A 21,836-nucleotide genomic window follows, 5' to 3' on the forward strand; every position below is an offset into this window, starting at 1 on the left:
CATAAAAATGGGAATTTTTTATATGATTTGAAAACACATTAATTGTTTACCTTATCCATTAAATTAATACAGTAATTAATTTGCTGTGTGGTCTAATCTATTAACTTTAATACAGTATGTTTCAAATACATGTAAATTTAAAAATTTGAATCATGTAGAACTGATACAGTTATAATTGCTCATCTAGACTACCCCCATATTAACAATCTGAAAGAGCAAGGCTTTTACTGTATTAGTGAATAATGGATATTATATGTAAACTGGCTAACACCCACATGAACAAAACTATGATAAACCTGTCTGCATATTTTACATACATAAAAACTTTTTGCAAGTGTGTCACAGACAAGTAACATTTTTTGACAAACAGCTTTCCATTCTTTCTTTCTCTCCCATAGTCCTAAATGGACCATTGGGTCACTCATGGCTGGTAGATGATATTCTTTGTTAGCCTCCTCCAATCATCTTGGTCTCTTGTTCTTGATGTCAGTTGAGAAAGGGAGGAATTTTTTCATTTTTTGATGTTATCAGTCCATTTTAATCGAGGTGGTCAGCCCCTAACCTTTGATCCCAGAATGATTCCTTCTAATGCTTGCTTTGGAATGCCATCAGCCCTCTCCACATGTCCAAACCATTTCATCTGTCTTCTTCTGATAACTGTCAGAATATTTTTCCTTTTTCTCCCATTTACTGAATCAATCAGATTTCAGACATTTTCATTGGTTTCATGAGCAGTATAGCGAATTCTCAAAAGTTCTCTTGAAGTTTTCATTTCAAAGACAGGAGCCTCCTCTCATCTTCCCTCAATAAAGTCCAGGCATCACAACCATACAAGAGGATAGAATTCACCAAGGTGTCAATTAGTCTTAGTCTGGTTGTAACTGCTATTCTGTTATCTCCTCACAATGGTTTTAACTTCTGTAGGGCCATGGTTGCCTTAGCAATTCGGTATTTAATGTTTTTGTTTTCATTTTTCAAATTCAGTTTTTGAGCAGCCATCTTGACTCAATGTGCTTCCTAGATAAGTGACTTGTTTAAATTCTCAATTTGTTTATTGCCAATTTGTATCTTTAAGAGTTCAATGTCTGATTTTGAAGTTATCATTGTTTTTATTAGTAATAGATAACAAGATCTTAGAAGAGGTGAATTCATTTAACTACCTAGGATGTACGATCACATATGAAAGTGAAAAGGATATAAACGTAAAAATTGCAAAATATTTAAAAATAACAGGTGTAATCAACTCTATATTTAAACCAAACCTAGTTCAAAAACAAACCGGACTAAAAGTATACAATACATTAGCCTTACCAGTCTTAATGTATGGAAGCGAAATCTGGACAATAAAACAAAAAGACAAACAAAGATTAACAACAGCAGAAATGAAGTTTATGAGAAAAACTGCAAAGTATACCCTATTTGATCACAAAAGAAACGAAGAAATTATGAAAAAATTAAACCAAGAACCAGTAATAGAAAAAATTAAAAACATATAAACATAAATGGATGGAACACGTTCAAAGAATGAAAACAGAAAGATTACCTAAACAAGTCTTAAAGGACAAGCCATTAGGAAAAAGAAAACCAGGACATCCTCTTAAACGATTCAACGATGACTTCTAAGGCCGGAACAGGCTATGCTAGGCCTAAATCCTTGATATGCATGATGATGATGATGATGATTGTTTTTATTTTTTTTAGATTTATGTATAATCCATATTCTTTTAATGATCCAAAAACACAGCTAGTTATCTCTTGTAATTCTTCTTCACTTTCTGCCAGAAAATCGATATCGTCTGCAAAATGTAAGTTTATTTATTCTTAGCTTTCCATTAAATATTGAAAATATATGAAGTAGTCTCTTACAGTATAAGGAAATGTTTGTCCTTCTGCTAAAACAGCTCCTTTATGAATCGGTTGTTCAGATACATGCAACTTTCTTAGAGTACCTGAAACATAAAATGAAAAATTTTGAAATGCAATTATTATTGAAAAATTTGCAATCAGAATTTTTAACAAAAAAGACTTTTATAAATACTGAATAATATTTACAATATTTACAATTGTAAATATTGTAAATATTTACAATATTTACAATATCTACTTTAAATTCATTGTTTACATGTTTGTAAACAATCAATTTATACAGATGAATAGCTAGCAATTAAGGATATAACTAGCACTTACAAAATAATTCAACACTTCATCATTATAAAAGGAATTTAATATTAATACTAAGCTAGAGTTCTCATAGCTGAAAAGAATAGAAATTACTAGCAGATTAAGATGTTAACATGTCCAAGATGAATCTCTAACTCCACTGAGGTCAGATGTTAATAATAATAACATTCTAGATCCAAATAAGCTAGACAATCCACAAAGTGGATATATGAGGGTAGTCTAAAAATTTCTCAGTCTCGACCATAGCTGGCAACACTACCAGCAAGAGATTTTTTTTTCAAAGTTGGTACCTCTGTCATAAGCATTCAAGTGAAATTGCAAGTCATTCTATCAAATAGTTTGTTTTATACGGCCATCTGAAGCAAAAAGTGTTGTCTGTATCCCTTGAAATGGATAAAATCAGAGTATTGTGCGGTTATAAAATTTTTTGTAAAAGAAGGTTTAACACCAAAATAAATTCATTCGAAGTTCATAAAATTTATGGGCACTCTTCTCCTTCATTTTCAACAATTAAGAAATGGGCTGCTGAGTTTAAACATGGCCGTACCGGCCTTGAAGATGATCCACGTGAAGGACGTCCAAAAAGTGTAACAACATCAGAAATCATTGATCGAGTGCACGATATGGTATTGGATGACTAGCGAATCAAAGTGCATGAAATTGCTGAGACTATAGGCATTTCAAATGAACATATAGGATATATTTTGCATGAAGAATTGCATATGAAAAAGCTTTGTGCAAGATGGGTGCCACGCTTGCTCACAGTAGATCAAAAACGAACTGCATGAAAATCTCTGAACAGTGTTTGGACTGTTTTAACAAGAATAAAACTGATTTTGTGCATCGATTTATTGCTATGGATGAGACTTGGATTCACCATTACACACCAAAATCCAAACAGCAATGAAAATAGTGGACAGAAGCCAGTTGTTCAGCGCCAAAGAAGACAAAGTCGGTTCCATCAGCAGGAAAAGTCATGGCATTGGTGTTTTAGGATGCTAAAGGCATTTTATTTATTAATTATCTTGAAAAGGGTAAAACAATAACCGAGGAATATTATTAAGATCTTTTAACCAGACTAGACGAAAAAATTTGTGAGAAAAGACCCCGTTTGCAGAAGAAAAAATCATCTTTCATCAGGACAATGCACCAGCTCACAAAGGTATTTTGGCAATTGGAAAATTAAGGGATCTGCACTATGAATTGTTGGAACATCCACCTTATTCCCCAGATTTGGCTCCCTATAACTTCTATCTCTTCCAAAAACTAAAACTTTTCCTCACTGGTCAGCATTTTTCTTCAAGAGGTGATTGCAGCTGTAGAGGGGTATTTTGCAGATCTTACTGAGAAACACTACAGAAATGGGATAATGGCGCTGGAGCATCACTGGAATAAATGTACTAGTCTTAAAGGAGATTATGTTGAAAAATAAAAATAATTTTGAAATTATAAATTTGCTTTTTCTTGTTAGGCTGAGAACTTTTCAGACCACCCTCATATTTGTATGAATAACATAGTAAAAATCTTGCAGCTCAGTAATCTCTAGTACAACATCTTAGAATTACATGCATATTAAAATGAGAAACAGTAGATTTTAAAAAAATTATCAGTAAAAATTAACATAAACTAAAATGTACAGCAATTCCATTAAAATCACAGTTGAAATCTATAAAAGGAAATAATATATCTGTAAGCAATTTTATTCAGAAGAGAAGAATTATTAAATTTAATTGATTTCTTAAAGTGAATCTCCTTTTTATCCTTCTCATTTATAGAGATATCTAAACAAAATTTGAATCGGCCTTCAAAGAATGCTATGTAATAATATCATAATATATAAATCAATTCAGTAGTTTCCATAATATATATATATATATATTTGTAATTATCCAAAAAAGAGACAAGATGCTTTATTTTGGTGATTCAAAATGAGGTAGAACATGGGGTTGGTATTAAAGATCCATTCTTATTTCATAGCTGAATGAATATTAAAACATTGAAAGCACTGGAAACTGATCAGGGAGCTCATGAAATACAATTCTTGGCATTGGATTTTAATTAGCTTGCACTACTAAAAGCCATAGGCACTGCACAGGCATCTATATATTTATTTTTTATTAGTGCTTTTGAATAAGGTTTTACTTGTGTGACAGTTGTTTTGAACAGTTTGTGCTAATCAGACACTAGGCAGAAACCTGGGCAGCACTCATTTAATTTAAGTAGCGCAACCAAAGGCAACTTTGAGGCCAAGAATTGTATTCTCATAAGTGCTGTGGTCAATTTTTGAAACATTTACAGTTTCTATATACAGTATTAATTCACCTTTGAAATAAGGATAGATCTTTAATATCCCCTATTTCTGTTTATGTTACATTGCTGAAATGAAGCCTTTTGGCTTTTCTTTTGATAATTACAATTATTGCAAGAGTTCACTTATTATTATTATTATTATTGCACCCTCCTTGGAGTCAGCAGATTCATCATGGGAGGTTCATTCAACTGACAATATATTTCTCATACTGACTGTTAAAATCCTTAACACTCCTTGCATTAATAACACATTCTGGTAATGCGTTCCATTTACTGACAATTCTCCATGTAAACAAATCTACTTCTCACACCCCTCTTCACCACACTTTTACATAACTTCCAAGAATGGTCTCAGGTTTTTCCAGTCTTGCCTACTACTCGTTTTATAATCTCATCTGGATTAATCCGATAAATTCCTTTCACTAACTTAAATTATAATATCACCTCTCTTCCTCCTATTCACCAAACTTTGCAATCCATATTTCTTCAACTTCTCTCCATATACAGCATTCCAAAGTCCTGATATTGTCTTAGTTACTTGTCTCTGGACCCTTTCCTTTCCACATTATTATTATTATTATTATTATTATTATTATTATTATTATTATTATTACATAAGACTCATCGTGGTAACTTCCAGGGATGGCCTCTTGTCATCACTCCTTCCCTTTGTTCAACCAAGCGAAAGAACTCCTCAATCTCAATCCTGTAACCACTTCTCAAACAGTTTAAAAGTCTCAATCATGTCACCTCTCCATCTTCTACCCACCAAACTCTCTGCAGTCCACATTCCTCACCCAATACTCATAACTATCATTGTACAGTCCTGAAACATCTTTGTACCCTTTCCACAGTTAATTTATCCCCTTCAAATCCTGGGGACCAAATCTGCGAACAATAGTCCAAGTGTAGTCTGATCAGGGTCTTATACAATGGAACGATAATAACTGTTTTATCTCTGCAGGTCAGTGTCCTTCTCATTATTGCAGCAATCCTCTGTGTTGACTTCACCACCTTTACAATATGTCCATTAAATTTCAGGTTTCTATCAATCATCAATCCCAGATCTCTTGTCTCCCCTACTTCCTCCAGTATAACTCCACCCATAAAGTATACAGTGTCCCATCGATGTTTCCCAAACCTCAAGACCTTACATTTTGCTGCATTAAACGGATACTCCCATTCTTTTGTCCATGTATCTAGCTTATTCAAATCCATTTGCAGGGCTGCTGCATCTGCACTGTTACTAATAATCCTTACAAGCTTCACATCATCCACAAACAACCAAATATCCCTTTGCAATCCACTGACAATGTCATTGATATAAAGGTTAAACGATATAGGTCCCAGTACTGAGCACTGTGGAACCCCACTGGTAACCCTCTGCTTCCTTGAAACTGCCCTCACCATACGCAACTCTCTGATACCTATCGGACAGCCAATCCTGGATCCAGTTGACCAATCTGACATCCAGACCCATGTGCTGAAACTTAAATAGCAGCTTATTATGTGGCACCCTGTCAAATGCCTTTGCTAAGTCTAAGAAAATGGCAGTATATGCCTTTCCCTCATCTAATGCTCTGGTAACTTTATCATAAAAGGCTAACATATTGCTAAAACAAGAGTCCCCCTTCACAAATCCATGTTGACTCTCACAGATAACATTACTCTCATCTGCCCAATGCTATATACAGTCCACTACTTTCTCCAAGATCTTACTAACTACTGATAACACACAAACTGGCCTATAATTAGACATTTCTGGTCTGCTACCGCCCTTATGTAATGGCACTATCTTACCTTCCTTCCATTCCATGGGCACCTTTCCCACAGCTAGACTTTCATTGAAAAACCAGGTCAAGGGCACTGTCAGTTCCTTAGCACATTCTCTCAAAACTCGTGGTGACATACCATCCAGTCCCAGAGCTTTACTGACATCCAGAGTACTCAGTATTTGAAACACACTTTCCTCCTGTACCTCTAAACCTTGAGCCTGCCCAATCCCTCTAGCATTAAAAATGACTCCTCCAGGATGAAATACTCTAATAAAGTGTTCATTGAACAATTCCACTATGTCCTCTGCATCAGTCACTCTATTCCCATTTTTATCCCACAATATCATTCTTCCACGGTCATTTCTCCTCTACTGGCCACATATCTAAAAAATTCCCTAGGATTTTCTTTGGATCTTAAGGCCAATCTCCTCTCATATTCCAGTTTTGTCTTTCTTACCATACTAGTCACTCTTCTGGCCTGTGTCTTATACTCTTCATGCATTTTCTCTTCACCTGTCTCCTTATATCTCTTCCATAGCCTCTTTTTCGCATGCAATTCCTGTTTAATATTGTTTGTCATCCACTTTACTCCAAATTGTGTCCTCTTGTTCACTCATGGTATACAACTTGCCATTGCTGTTATCAAATATTCTTTCATAATTTCCCATGCACTAATGATATCCCAGCCTTCCAATTCCTCCCTCCATGAAACTTTCCCAAGTTGACCTCTTAGACTATTATAATCACCTGCCTTATAATTCAACATACGTTCTCTTCTCTTTGATACTCCTGTATGCCTATTCATTTTCCAAGTCAAACCCATATGGTCACTCTCTCCAACTGGTGGGAGAGATGTCATCTCAGTTATTATGAACTCTTCTGATGCTATAACCAAATCCAAAACTCTTGAACCTCTTGTTCCCTCTATTACATGTTGCCTAAGACATTTGTCCCTCAAGAATTCTAGAAATTCAATTCCCTTATTGCAACATGCATCTTACTCTCCCCAATTTATACTACTGTACTTAAAATCTCCCATAACAATCATTCTTCTTGCACTTGCTAAACTCAAGCATCTAAACATTTCGTGGTCCTCACCCTCTGTGCTTCTGGGTCTGTAGCAACACTCCACTAAATATCCTGTCTTGCCCACCTCTACCTCACACCATATGCTTTCAAAATCATTAGTGCCACTGCCTTGCAAAGTCTCCACTCTTAGAGGACATAGGTCGTCTTATCATAAACAGTACTCCACCACCACACTTTCTCTTCCTATCCTGCTGAAAAATGCTGTACCCAGCAACTTCTATTCCTGTTATAATAGATTTAGTTTAATCCTTTATCCCAGTGAGAGCAAACAAAGTTTGCGCCTGAAAATATCTTCAGGACTAAATATAGTGTTGTACTATCTTATCCAGTAAGTAGTGCAACACCAAGGCAACTCGTGGCAAAGGTGGAGCAAGCTACCAGGCACTTCTAACCCAGTATCTCCCATAATGCAAAACACATTTCCTATGTGGATATGTATACTGTTATGCATTAAAGGGATTGGCCATCTACCCAGACTAGTTTCGACCTTTAATGAGGTCTCTTCAGTGGGAGCCAGGCCCAGAGCTGGAGATACCAGGCAGAAGCAGTAGCAAGTCATCTGTGCCTATGGGAGTTGCCAAAAGGTTTATCACCTTTTTTAAAAATTACTCTGGATTTATCCTCTTCTGTCAACTAGGTGACCAGATTCGAACACAACAGCCCAAGTGGGGTCTGACCAGTGCATTATACAGAGGCCAACTACTTCCTTATCCGTTCATGTTACAGTACTTCTTATCATACAGTAGCAGCACTGCAATGTTACTCCCCTTTGCAATACCAGCAATATGTTCAAATCTTCCTGAAGGGAATTAACATCAGCAGAACTTATAATACTCCCCAACATTTGAACATCAGCAAACAAATGAAGATCCCCAGTCACTGAACATAATAAATCATTTTTGAACAAGTAAAATAGCAGGGCTCAAGAACAGAACCCTGGGGCAAGTCATTGGTTACCCTTTTTCTGTACAAATTTATTGTTACTCTACACATTTATTTTCTGTTATTCTGTAAAGATGTTATTTTTTGAATACTTATATTAAATGTTCTAATTATTTCTGAATTCTTTTCTTATTTTCTCATCTTTCTCATATTTTCTCATCTTTCCCATCTTTTAGGAAAATAAAAGTTTCTTTTATTTTCCTAAAAGATAGTTCCACTTATAAAAATTATTAAACATTTTTTACAAGTTACTAAGAATTTAGTAACTTGTAAAATGCAAGAATGTTTTAAACTTTAGTTCAAATAAATTTAAACTTTAATTAAAATTCATTTTAATTTTGTTAACGATTCGGGTCGGTGAGAAGGCTATAATCTCTATATCATTATATTCAATGATTAAAGTGAAGTGGCTTTATCAAAATTTGCTTTAACTTTTGAGAATTTTTTGAATATTCGGGTTTTTAATGTTTATCCGGCCTAGTCAACGCCCCCGGTTTGTTACATTTAGCAAACCAACGTGTGGCTGTTCTGTCAAAATTTATTTAAGAAATTTCAAATAATTTAAATTTTTATTATCGTAAAAGAACCACACACGCCTGGATCGTTACAAGGGCGCTTAGATAGAAATTGCATGTGGGCGGCAAAGACCCTAGCGCTGGTTCTGGTCTCAACTATGCATACATATTGCAATTTTGGCCACGCGTCCACTGCTAAAAATCCAAGGCAGAGCTAGATCTTTGTACCGAAGTCCTTCTGTGCCACCGACATTCATTTCTTTGTGGATGCCATTTTTAGAAGCAGAATCAGTATGAACAAACAAATAGCAAAACACAATATAAATGACAAAAAATTACATCAACACTACTGAAGGACACTTGTGTCCAAAATAAAAAAAAATGCAACATAAGATTTGATAAAAAGCTACACTATACACTAATTTAAAAACACTTTTTTAAGCACAACTCGAAACTACTGCTACATTCACTTGTGACACTAGTGCTGGCAGAAAAAAAAAGGTTATGAAAAATTAAACTCTTTGACATATGATAGATTTGGTACTGAATGAGGGTTTTTTCTTCATAAGGTTTCTCTTGGTCCCTGATAAGAATCAAATGGTTCAAGATGACTGTTAAGGCAGTCGAAAGCTGACTTGAAACCTTAATCAAAAGCAGTAATAAATCCAACCAGGCATTTAGAAATGTTTCAGGGAAAATTGGAGAAAAGGACAAGGCTAATAATAATGGTAAATATCTGTTGGGTTTCTTTCAAGGATACGAACTAGACACACTAACGATATGTTCCACCATAAAGATGTGAACAAGTTCATATGGAGAGAAGACAAAAGAAATAAGAAGACACTCAATGACTATGCCACTGTTCATAGTGATATATTCATTCTAGTTCAGAATACAAAACTGTACAGAGGATTTGAAACTGGAAGCGATTATCACTTGCTTTCAGTTAGGATAAAAATGAATATCACATCGAAAAGAACAACATGTAAGAACATTTTAAAAAGAATTAAAGTTGAGCAGCATTTATTATTATTATCCAAGATCCCATGAAGCCAAAGAGTCATACAGGAGGTCTTTTTTACACACACACACAGCTCATCATACCATGTTTTAAACACATTCAAATTCTCATCAGACACCACACTCTCAGGCTAGGCATCCCAATCATTCACAACTCTGCATGCAAAAAACCTGCTTCTCACTTCCCTGCTCACACCCTCTTTATACAGTGTCTAGGGATGACCTCTAGTTCTCCTATGATTTCCCACTGTTTTCTGCAGAACCTCTCCAACATTGATTCCATAACAACCTCTCACCAACTTTTAGTAGGTCTATATCATATCTCGACTCTTCCTCCTATCCACCAGACTCTGCAAATTGCATCTTTTCCATATTTCCTAATATTCGACTTTCCAGAGGTTACAAACTACTTTAGTCAGTCACCTCTGGACCCTTTCCAACATCTCTTTGTCCTTCTGAAAACCAGGTGACCAAATCTGGACACAGTAGTCCATGTGTGGCCTAATCAAAACCTTATACAATGGAACAAGAATCTCCCTACTTCTACAAGTAGGTGTCCTCCACATCATTCCCAGAAGTCTTTGTGTTGTCTTCACAATTTTGGCAATGTATCCCCTAAATTTCAGATCCTTATCCACTATCACCCCAAGATCTCTTATTTCCTCAACCTCCGACAATATATTTTCACCAAGCAAAAATTTTGCATCCCATCTTTGTTTCCCAAATTTTAAAACCTTACATTTTGCAACATTGAACTTGCATTCCTATTCCGGTACCCAATCACTCAATTTATTCAAGTCTTCTTGTAAGGCCACAACAACTTCTCTATTCTTCATGGTTTGTCCCAACTTTGTATCATCTGTAAACAACTGAATATCTCCATCCAAATCTTCACCAATATCATGAATATACAAGTTAAACAGTAATGGCCCTAAAACAGACCCCTGAGGCACACCACTATTTGATACCTATCAGATAGCCCTCCAATCCAATGCACCAATCTAATATCCAACCCCATGCTCTAGTTTGACTATCAACTTATCATGCGGTAATCTATCAAAAGCCTTTGCAAAATCTAAGTATATTACTGTGTATCCTTCTCCTTTGTCCAAGGAAGCAGTCACCACAGAAGAAGTGAGTAGATTACTAAAACATGACCTCCCTTTAGCAAATCCATGCTGTCCGTCAAAGATAATGCCATTGTTGTGAACTCAATTCTGGATCCTAGTTCTCACAAGCTTCTCCAACAACTTAACCACAACACCTGACACACACAGATAAGCATATAGTTTGATGCTTGAGTTCTATTACCTCCCTTATTAAGTGGCACACTCTTGCCCTTCTTCCACTCTTTAGGAACTTGATCCAGTGCAAGACTCGTATAAAATGTCAAGGTAGGTGTTGAAAGTTTATTTTTCACTTGGTTAGAGTATAATAAAATTAGTTTAATCCTTTATCCAAGTGTGAGCAAACAAAGTTTGCACCTGAAGTATCTTCAGGACTAGGGTAAGGTGATACAACACCAGAAAACTCGTTGCAAAGGTGGAGAAAGCTACCAACACTCCTATCTCAGTATCTCCTATAATGCAAAACACATCTCCATGCAGATATGTATAATGTTATGCATTAAGGGAAGGGCCACTACCCAGACTAGTTTCGACCTTTATTGAGGTCTCTTCAGTGGGAGCCTAGTCCTGAAGATACTTCAGGCGCAAACTTTGTTTGCTCACACTTGGATAAAGGATTAAACTAATTTTATTATACTCTAACCAAGTGAAAAATAAACTTTCAACATCTTTCTCTAAATCCAGAGTAATTTATTAAAAAAGGGTGGCACACCATTTGGCAACTCCTATAGGTAGAGATGATCTGCTAATGCTTCTGCCTGGTATCTCCACTAGGGCCTGGCTCCCACTGAAGAGACCTCAATAAAGGTCGAAACTAGTCTGGGTAGTGGCCCTTCCCTTAATGCATAACATTATACATATCTGCATGGAGATGTGTTTTGCATTATAGGAGATACTGAGATAGGAGTGTTGGTAGCTTTCTCCACCTTTGCAACGAGTTGCCCTGGTGTTGTATCACCTTACCCTAGTCCTGAAGATACTTCAGGCACAAACTTTGTTTGCTCACACTTGGATAAAGGATTAAACTAATTTTATTATGTCAAGGTAGGTGTTAACTCCCCGGCACATTCATTCAGAATACGTGGTGATAAATTATCAAGTTCCACAGCTTTATTAACATCTAGTTTGCTCAACTCCCCATACACCTCTTGCTCACTTACTATCAGTCTCTCTTCCCCATTACAGGTAAACTGTAATGTCAACTGGACAAATATTATTCAGGAAAAAATGAAACAGTTCAAAAACAAGAACCAAACCTTGGAGTCTTAATGGCAAACTCTGAAGAGAACATTGAATGATTCAGCTAGGGAGACATGTAGTGAAGTTCTTCAAGGATGGAAAAATAACAGCCACATTGTTGAGCACAAGAAGTTAAAGAAGCAGTCCCTGGAAGGAAAAAAGCTTATCTAAATTCCTACCAAACAAGTTGGAAATTCCCTAAATACAGAGAAAATGTATGAGAGCTAAGCTATGTACAAGTAGCAAAACAAACATCATGGGAAGACTGGAGTAAGAATATAGAAAATAAATATCAAAAAGTGACAAAATGTTCTGGATGCTATTGAAAAAGCTTAGAAATGGAGAAGAATACACTGTAAAAATAAGCAATGATGATATAGGTGATATGTAAACTGAATAAAAGACATTGTAGATGTCTGGAGTGATTACTTTAAAAAACTTAAATGAAACAAGCAGTAACAGAATAGAAGCAGTAAATTTTCAAGAGATTTGCAAACAGGTGTACATATTAACACTCAAGGTAGAAAAAACATAAAAAACCTAAAATGTGGAAAGGCAGATAATATCCAACCAGAAAGGCTCAAATATGTAGGTATAAAGTTTTGCAGAATTTCGTATAATTCAGAGGACCTGTTCAGAAGATCAAATTCCAGATGATTGGAGTATAGCTCTCATTGTATTTATTTATAAGAAGTGGAATAAAACTGAATATGACAACTGCAGAGGAATTTCCATATTAAATGTTCCAGGTAAGATTTATGCAAACAAACTTGAAGAGGCTAAGAAAAATTGTCGACGAGAAATATTATTATTATTATTATACGGTACAAAGTGCCTTAGACGATAGAAATATAAGATCTGATAATGTTGGAGTCTTGACAAGTAACAGACTGATTTGGAGGAAAATTGTAGATAGGAGGTTAGTAATGATGTAATATTTTCATGTAGTACTGTCATATCCTGTACACCCCTTGAGGGTACATGGCAGGAATTTGATGATTATTATTATTATTATTATTATTATTATTATTACTATTACCACCATAAGACCTCATGGAGTCAAAGACTCATCTGGTAGGTCCTTTTATCACACACACAGCTCAACATACCATGTTTTAAACACATTCAAACTCTTTGCAGACACCACATTCTCAGGCAAGGCATTCCAATCATTCACAACTCTGCACGAAAAAAACCTGCCTCTCACTCCCCTACTCACACCCTCTTTATACAGTTTCCAGGGATGACCTCTGGTTCTCCCCTGATCTCCCACTATTCTCTGTAGAACTTCTCCACCATTGATTTTATAACAACCCCTTACCAACTTGTAGGGCTCTATCATATCTCCCCTCTTCCTTCTCTCCACCAGACTCTGCAAATTACATCTTCTCAATCTTTCCTCATACTCAAAATTCCACAGGTCAGAAACTACCTTAGTCAGTCGCCTTTGGACTCTTTCCAACATCTCTTCATCCTTCTGAAAACCAGGTGACCAAATTTGGTCACAATAGTCCATGTGTGGCCTAATCAAAGCCTTATACAACGATACAAGAATCTCCCTACTTCTACATGTCAGTGTCCTCCGCATTATTTCCAGAAGTCTTTGTGTTATTATTATTATTATTATTATTATTATTATTATTATTATTAAACAAGACCTCATGGAGTCAAAGACTCATCTAGGAGGTCCTTTTATCTCACACACATCTCATCATACCGCGTCTTAAACACATTCAAACTCCTTGCAGACACCACACTCTCAGGCAAGGCATTCCAATCACTCACAACTCTGCACAAAAAAAACCTGCCTCTCACTCCCCTACTCACACCCTCTTTATACAGTTTCCAGGGATGAACTCTGGTTCTCCCCTGATCTCCCACTATTCTCTGTAGAACTTCTCCACCATTGATCCTATAACAACCCCTTACCAACTTGTAGGTCTCTATCATATCTCCCCTCTTCCTTCTCTCCACTAGACTCTGCAAATCGCATCTTTTCAATCTTTCCTCATACTCGACATTCCAGAGGTCAGAAACTACCTTAGTCAGTCGCCTTTGGACCCTTTCCAACATCTCTTCATCCTTCTGAAAACCAGGTGACCAAATCTGGGCACAATAGTCCATGTGTGGCCTAATCAAAGCCTTATACAATGGAACAAGAATCTTCCAACTTCTACACTTCAGTGTCCTCTGCATCATTCCCAGAAGTCTTTGTGTTGTCTTCACAATTTTGGCGATGTGTCCCTTAAATTTTAGATCCTTATCCACTATCACCCCCAGATCTCTTATTTCTTTTACTTCCAACAATATATTCTCACCAAGCATAAATTCTGCATCCCATCTTTGTTTTCCAAATTTTAAAACCTTACATTTTGCAACATTGAACTAACATCCCCATTTGCCTACCCAATCACTCAATTTATTCAAATCTTCTTGCAAGGCCACAACATCTTCACTACTCTTTATGGTTCGTCCCAACTTTGCATCATCTGGAAACAACTGAATATCTCCATCGAAATCTTCGCCAATATCATTAATATACAAGTTAAATAGTAATGGTCCTAAAACAGATCACTTAGGCACTCCACTAGTGACTTTCCTTTTCCTGGATATTGCACTCCCATACACAACTTGTTGATACCTATCAGATAGCCAGTCTCCAATCCAATGCACTAATCTAATATCCAACCCCATCTGCTCTAGTTTGACTTTCAACTTATCATGAGGTACTCTATCAAAAGCTTTTGCAAAATCCAAATATCTTACTGTGTATCCTTCTCCTCTGCACAAGGAAGCAGTCACTTTATTGTAATAAATAAGTAGATTACTAAAACACGACCTCCCTTTAGCAAATCCATGCTGACCATCAAAGATTATATCATTGTTGTCAACCCAACTCTGGATCCTAGTTCTCACAAGCTTCTCCAACAACTTAACCACAACACCTGACACAGAGATAGGCCTATAGTTTGATGCTTGAGTTCGATCACCACCTTTATGAAGTGGCACAATCTTGCCCACCTTCCACTCTTTAGGAACTTGACCAAGTGCAAGACTCGTATTAAAAAAATATGTCAAGGCAGGTGTCAACTCTCTGGCACATTCCTTCAGAATACACGGTGATATATTATCAAATCCCACAGCCTTATTTACATCTAGTTTACCCAACTCCCCAAACACCTCTAGCTCACTTACAGTCAGTCTCTCCTCCCCATCATCAACTGCTCTTAATCTCTCCATTCACAAGATTGAAAGATCTTTATGAACTGCTCATTAAGTACTCCCACCACACATTCTTCAACAGCTGTCTTTATACCATTTCCTCCAATCAGTGTCATCCTTCCATAATCATTCTTTCTTTTGCTGGCTACATATCAAAAGAACTCTCTAGGATTTTTTTTGGCTTCATTAGCTAACTGCTGTTCATACCTCTCTTTAGCAACTCTCACCAACCAAGTCACCCTCCTTGCCTGGTCTTTGTAGACCTCATGAAATTGGTTACTTCCACTTCTCTTATGCTGTCTCCACAATGCCCTTTTTCTCTGTATCGCATGCTTAATCTCTTTATTCATCCATCTCACACCTACCTTATTTAACCTTCTCACCCGTGGAATACATTTAGACATTGCATCTACTAAATAGTTTTTGAAAATCCCCCAAGCTGCATTGATCTCTTTTCCAGCTAACTCCTCATTCCATACTACACCTGCAAGCTGTCTCCTGAGCTCTTCATAATCACCCCCTTGTAGTTCCACATATACCCATTTTTTCACAGGGGTCCTTGCACTGCTGGCAACCACCCAGGTAATCACCTCATGGTCACTTTCACCAATTGGTGGATGATTTGACACCTCATTTATAATTACATCCTCTGATGAGATGACCAAATCCAAGACCCTTAATCCTCGTGTGCCCTCTATTACATACTGTCTGAGGTAGTTATCCCTCAAAAACTCAAGAAACTCATTTTCTTTACTTCCATTTGCTATCTCTTCATTCCAGTCTATATTGCCACAATTAAAATCACCCATAATGATCACCCTTTTCTTATTTGCTTGGCTTATTTGACTATACATTTCACTATCACCACCATCCACATTACCAGGTCTATAACAACATCCAACCAAGTATTTGATTCTATTCACCTCTATCTCACACCATACTGCCTCAAAACCACTGGCCCTATTTCCCTCTTGCATCTCTACCTTGTATGGATATAACTCTTTCTCTATCATCAATAGCACCCCCCCCTCCCTTTTTATCCCTGCTATCCTCATGAAACACATCTTACCTTTCCATCTCTATTCCTGTCAGGATGTCGTCTTCTTCTAACCATGTCTCACTTATTCCAGCAATCTTTGGGTGAACAGACGCAATTAGTGCAACCATTTCATCTGCCTTGTTTCTTATACTTCTAGCATTGGTATACAAACACAACAGCTCATTTCTGTATCTACAGCTAGTTCCACTGATACCACTCACACGATGTGATCTCTCTATGCTGGACTGGGGCCATTTCCCTTTCTGTTTCTTCATTTTAGAACCCTTTGCAATTCCATCTGTTTCCTCTTGATCCCTGGTCATCCCATTTCTTTCCTGCCTACACATGCCCTCACCTCCTCTTGGAGCATCCATCTTTCTCACGCTGTGTACCCTTGTCCACCCTGAGCCTCCCCGTTTCCCTGCTCCTCGTGCAGACCCATTCTCTCATTTTCTATACTCATACCACTCACTTGCCCATTCATATCCACTTCTTCAATCTCTCCTGTCTTACTCTCCTGCTCTTCCACATCACTCCCCTCTCAATCTGATTCATTCTCTCTATTCACCTCTCTACCTTCCAGCAGCAGTCTCTCCAAGCGACTCACACCATAACCACTCAAATGCAGTCCATCACTCCCATACAGCTCACTTCGTCCCTCAGATAAATATGGAGGAGAACAAGCTGGGTTCAGGCCAAATTGAGGGTTTCATGGTCAGATTTTCACTTTACAACAAATAGTTGAGAAATCATGGGAATATATACAAGGATCTGCACTTAATTTTTGTAAAGATGGAAAAGGCATAGTATAGTATATAAGTTAATACATAATATATATTTAATATGTGAAGTTAGTTGTTAGAATTGAGGGAAAAACAGAAAGATGGTTTCATGTAAAATCAAGTATAGGACAAGAATGCACATTAACTCCGTTCTTATTCATTTTATTCATCATGTATATATAGATTATATTATTAAAGAAAGTGGCATTATACCTGATATTTTGATATCAGAAATATCAAACTTAGCTCTTTGCTTTATTCAGATGATGTTGCACTTCTAAATAGATTTAGTGCAAGTCTCCAAGATTCTCTCACTAACTTGAATTACAACCGTAACAAATTTATTATTATTATTATTTATTATTATTATCAACACCCGACCTCCATGGAGTCAGAGACTCATCGTGGGATGAACTCACTATTGCATACAATGCTCATCCAACCACGTCTTAAACTGATTCAATGTGTCCACAACACACTCAGCAATGCATTCCGCTCACCAACCACCCTCCATGCAAAGAACCTGCTTCTCACTCCTTTGCTCACACCCTCCTTATACAGTTTCCAACAATGACCTCTTGTTCTACTCCCCTCTTCCATTCTATGAAATATCTCGTTCATGTCTACCTGATAACAACCCCTGACTAGCTTATATGCTTCAATCATATCCCCCCCTCTTCCTCCTATTCACAAGACTCTGCAACTTACATTCTCTCAATCTGTCCTCATACTCCACATTCCAAAGACCACTGACTACCTTTGTGAATCTTTTTCGTACCCTTTCCAACATAGCCTCGTCACCATGAAAAGCCGGTGACCAAATCTGTGCACAATAATCCATATGAGGCCTGATCAAGGCTTTATACAATGGAATCATAGCCTCTCTTTTTCTGCATGTCAGGGTTCTCTGCATTATTGCCATTATTCAATGTGAAATATTCACACATTGTGCAATGTGGCCCCTGAATTTTAGGTCCTTGTCCACCATCATTCCTAGATTTCTCATCTCCTCTCCTTCTGTTAAAGTTTCCCCACCAAGTGTATATTTTGCCAAATTATACACCAAGTGTATAATTTGGCATGAAAATCAGCAGTTAAAATTCCAAAAATGATCAAAATATGCAAGAATCTAGAAAACCTCATCTGCATTCTCAATGGATAATCTGCATTTCAAGAATGTATGAGCAGGGCTAATCTATAGTTGTAATCTATGATCACTTAAACAGAAAAGGAGAGGAGAGGTTAACAAAACAAGTGTTGATGCCAAAATGGTAGGAAAAAGACAAGGATTTAGGTGGATTGATTCATCAGAAGTTCCTTAGAAGAGCGAAATGTGAGATACGACAATATTGGAGTGCTAACAAGAAATAGACTAATTTGAAGAAAAATTGTTGATAGGAAGTTAATAATAATGTAAACTTAATTATTTCATGCTGTCATAGTAGCATGAACATCCACCGAGGATGATGATGATGATGATAATCCATATCAGAAAATGGTAAATATATGAATAAAAGTCCTGGGGATGTCTTTTAAGTAGTGCAAGCTAAAACAACTCCAATTTTGAGAATTATATTCTCATAAGCTCTATGGTCAATTTTAGAAATTTCAATATTTATTCAGCTATAAAATAAGGAGGTATCTTCAATATCCTCGATTTCTATTTATTATAAGTTGAACAAATACATTCAAAAAAGAAGTTCAATAAAGGTGTGATCAGTAGGGATGCGAGGACTAGATTTTTTTGGTTAGAGAGTGGTGAATGAGTGGAATGGGTTGCCTGAGTCAGTTGTGAATTCTTTTTCTGTTAATGGTTTCAAAAAGAGGTATGATAGATTGCGTGGATAGACTTGGTATCCCACGATAAGTCTTTGGACTCCATGGAGAATTATTATTATTATTATTATATAATAATAATAATAATAATAATACATCTGTTTTATATATTAAGCAGACAAATAATATTTTCTAAATGTGACAATGCATATGCATTACTTAAAACCTGAACTGAGTAGGATTTGTTGTGGTATTATAGTACTTACAAAATAAATTCTGAATTCTTGACTGACTCTTCAAAATTCAAATTCTGATGAGTCAACTCAATAATTATTAATGCATTTAAAAGACCTTTTATTAAAAAAGTAACATTTCTAATCCAACTGTGAAAGCTCATAAACCTATCATACATTTAGTACTGTGAATGGCTGAGTGTTTGATAATCTAGGAACCCTGTACTAGAAACTAAACTTAACATAGTTCTTTTATGACACATTTTTTTAGGCACAAAACTTCTTTTCTGTTCAACTCCTAACACTTAATAAATCCCAAATATGTCCAAACTTAGAGTATCAGTTGACGTGCGAGCTGCAGCAAGATGAGTAAATTTTATATTTAAAAACAAAACATGCCAATATTGTCTAAATTGTAGATTAACTATTACTGTGAGATACTTGAGTGTGGAACCTTGCTTAGGTGAATTTCATTTGAATTTCTTAGGTGATATTATCATAAATTCATTGTTTTCATTAGCACACTGATACAAGATGGTGGTGAAAGGCAAACCATTGCATAGGCCTTTGCAAAAGACCTTTGCAAAAGTCACTACAAAAGACAAATAAAGTAGGCAGCATGGATTTCTCAAAAACGATACAGTGCCATGAATGTAATATGTATGTGTGTGTGTGTGTGTGTGTGTGTGTGGGAAGATGTCATGGATATTTATGTAGAGAGGCTGAATAAGAGAAAAGAATGAGTGTGGGAATGCAGCAAATGTGATCTAATGGACCATGAGGAATGACTAAATATGAGTTTAAACAGTTTAAATATGAGTAGGGAACACGGCATCATAACTAACAGAGCAGTTGAAGATTGTGCGAATATTCAGAGAGTGTGTGTGGAAAAAATAGTGTGGAAAAAAGTTCAACTGAAAATAAAGAGGGTGATAATTTTTATTATTATTATTATGTGACACCTCCAGGGAGTCCAAAGGCTCATCCAGGGAGGGCTCCTACTCTACAACTCTGTCTCCACCACTCAATCTGCCAACTATAACGAACCACAACTACCATCACCATCCACCACAAATGCCATCTACTGCCCACTACCACCTCTAGTATTTTCACAGTCACAAACATCCGTGCCCACGGCAGGATTCGAACCTGCAGCCTTTGGCTGGAGAGCAGATACACTAACCCACTCGGCCAACCAGGCTGGCAGAGGTTTACCATACTTCTAATAATCAAATCACCATACAACCCCACTCGGCCAATGAGTAGCATTGTATGGTGACTCAATTATTAGAGATATGGTAAATGATTAGATTTTGTTTTCCTGGAGATAAAATTAATAGAGTGACTGAGGCAATGGATATGAGATCAAGGTGAAGATTTTGCAGTTGCTGATGTCACAGAGATGCATGCATCTCAAAATTGAGGTAGATGAACAGGAGTGTTCATCTACTTCAATTTTCAGTATATTGAAAAATATCAATGTGAATACAGCAGTTGAACTGGATGCCATGTCAGCCTGTGTACTACTTGAATGAGTAAAAGAACTGGCATTATCTCTGATAACACTGTTCAGTCTAAGTCTTGGAAGTTGCAAGGTTCCAAGGATGTGGAAAGAGAATAAGTTAGTTTCTTTTCATAAATGTGGCTCCAAGTCAGAGGTAGCAAACTACAGACCAATTAATATATCAGGCAAAATTAAAGATGCCAAGAAATTATGTTCTTGGTTTAGTTCTTTATTAAAGTGTAAGCAAACAAAGTTTGTGGATGAAGTAACTTTACAACTTGGGAACTCATTTATGGAAGCTAATGACTTCCTATCACTTGCCTTGGTATCCCATAATGCAAACCACATGGTTTTATTATATAAGTGAAGGGGAGTCACCAAAAACTCAGGTGTCCCCCCCCCCCCAATCACTCTAAACTTAGCAGGTGCAAGTGACCCGAAGGATTATTTTTACTTACCCGTGGTTCCACTCGGTAACAGGCTCACCCTGCCATTGAGAGAAAACCGCACTGGTGGTTCTAACCAATGGCAGGCTAACCCCACCAACAAGCAGAGCCATAAACTCAGTCGTGGCCACACTCAGAGACAAGCAAAAACCCACCCCTAAGCAGAGTCGTAAAAATCCATTAATTACAAATTCGTTGTTATTAGACCTTAGAGTAGTAACCAGGAGAGGAAAGATGGTGGGGCTTTATCAGTGCATGACTTTAACTTAGACATCAGTCATTTCGTGAAGTGCGAGATCTGCTATAGGTATTCTTTTGATTACATAGATGATTTGTGGACATTTAGGGATGATGGAAGGAGAGTATGTGTGAAGAGTGAGGTAACCAAGATTTGATGAGTGCTAATATGAATTGGATGACAGAAAGTGTTAGTAGCAATAATGTCAGGGGAAGAATGAGTGCTTGTTCGAAAGACAAGCATGGTGTGAAAGAAAGGCATAAAATTGTTAAAAAAATCATTGAAAAAGAAAACAAGTGATTTGAAAACCTTAATGGGTGGTAAAAAGAATAAAAGCAAGGCGAATGTGGCGGAAGGCAATGAAATTGAGAGAACGAAAGAAACCAAAAATAGCGTGA

General features: G+C 36.7%; 1 protein-coding gene across 3 annotated transcripts in view; it reads right to left on the minus strand.

The window, feature by feature from the left end:
* The window catches only part of LOC150099333 (extracellular matrix organizing protein FRAS1-like), a 1,385,483-nt gene that overhangs the window by 582,188 nt on the left and 781,459 nt on the right, over positions 1-21,836 (minus strand). For all 3 annotated transcript variants that reach the window (XM_090403569.1, XM_090403568.1, XM_090403570.1), the window contains one exon: positions 1,867-1,949. In XM_090403569.1, the coding sequence (XP_090259695.1) occupies positions 1,867-1,949 (83 nt within the window). The remainder of the gene's footprint in view (positions 1-1,866; positions 1,950-21,836) is intronic.

The sequence above is a fragment of the Typopeltis vanoorti genome, chromosome 14 (genome assembly GCF_054136105.1).
Source record: "Typopeltis vanoorti isolate ZY-2024b chromosome 14, IOZ_Tvanoo_1.0, whole genome shotgun sequence".
In the NCBI taxonomy this organism is placed as follows: Eukaryota; Metazoa; Arthropoda; class Arachnida; order Uropygi; family Thelyphonidae; genus Typopeltis; species Typopeltis vanoorti.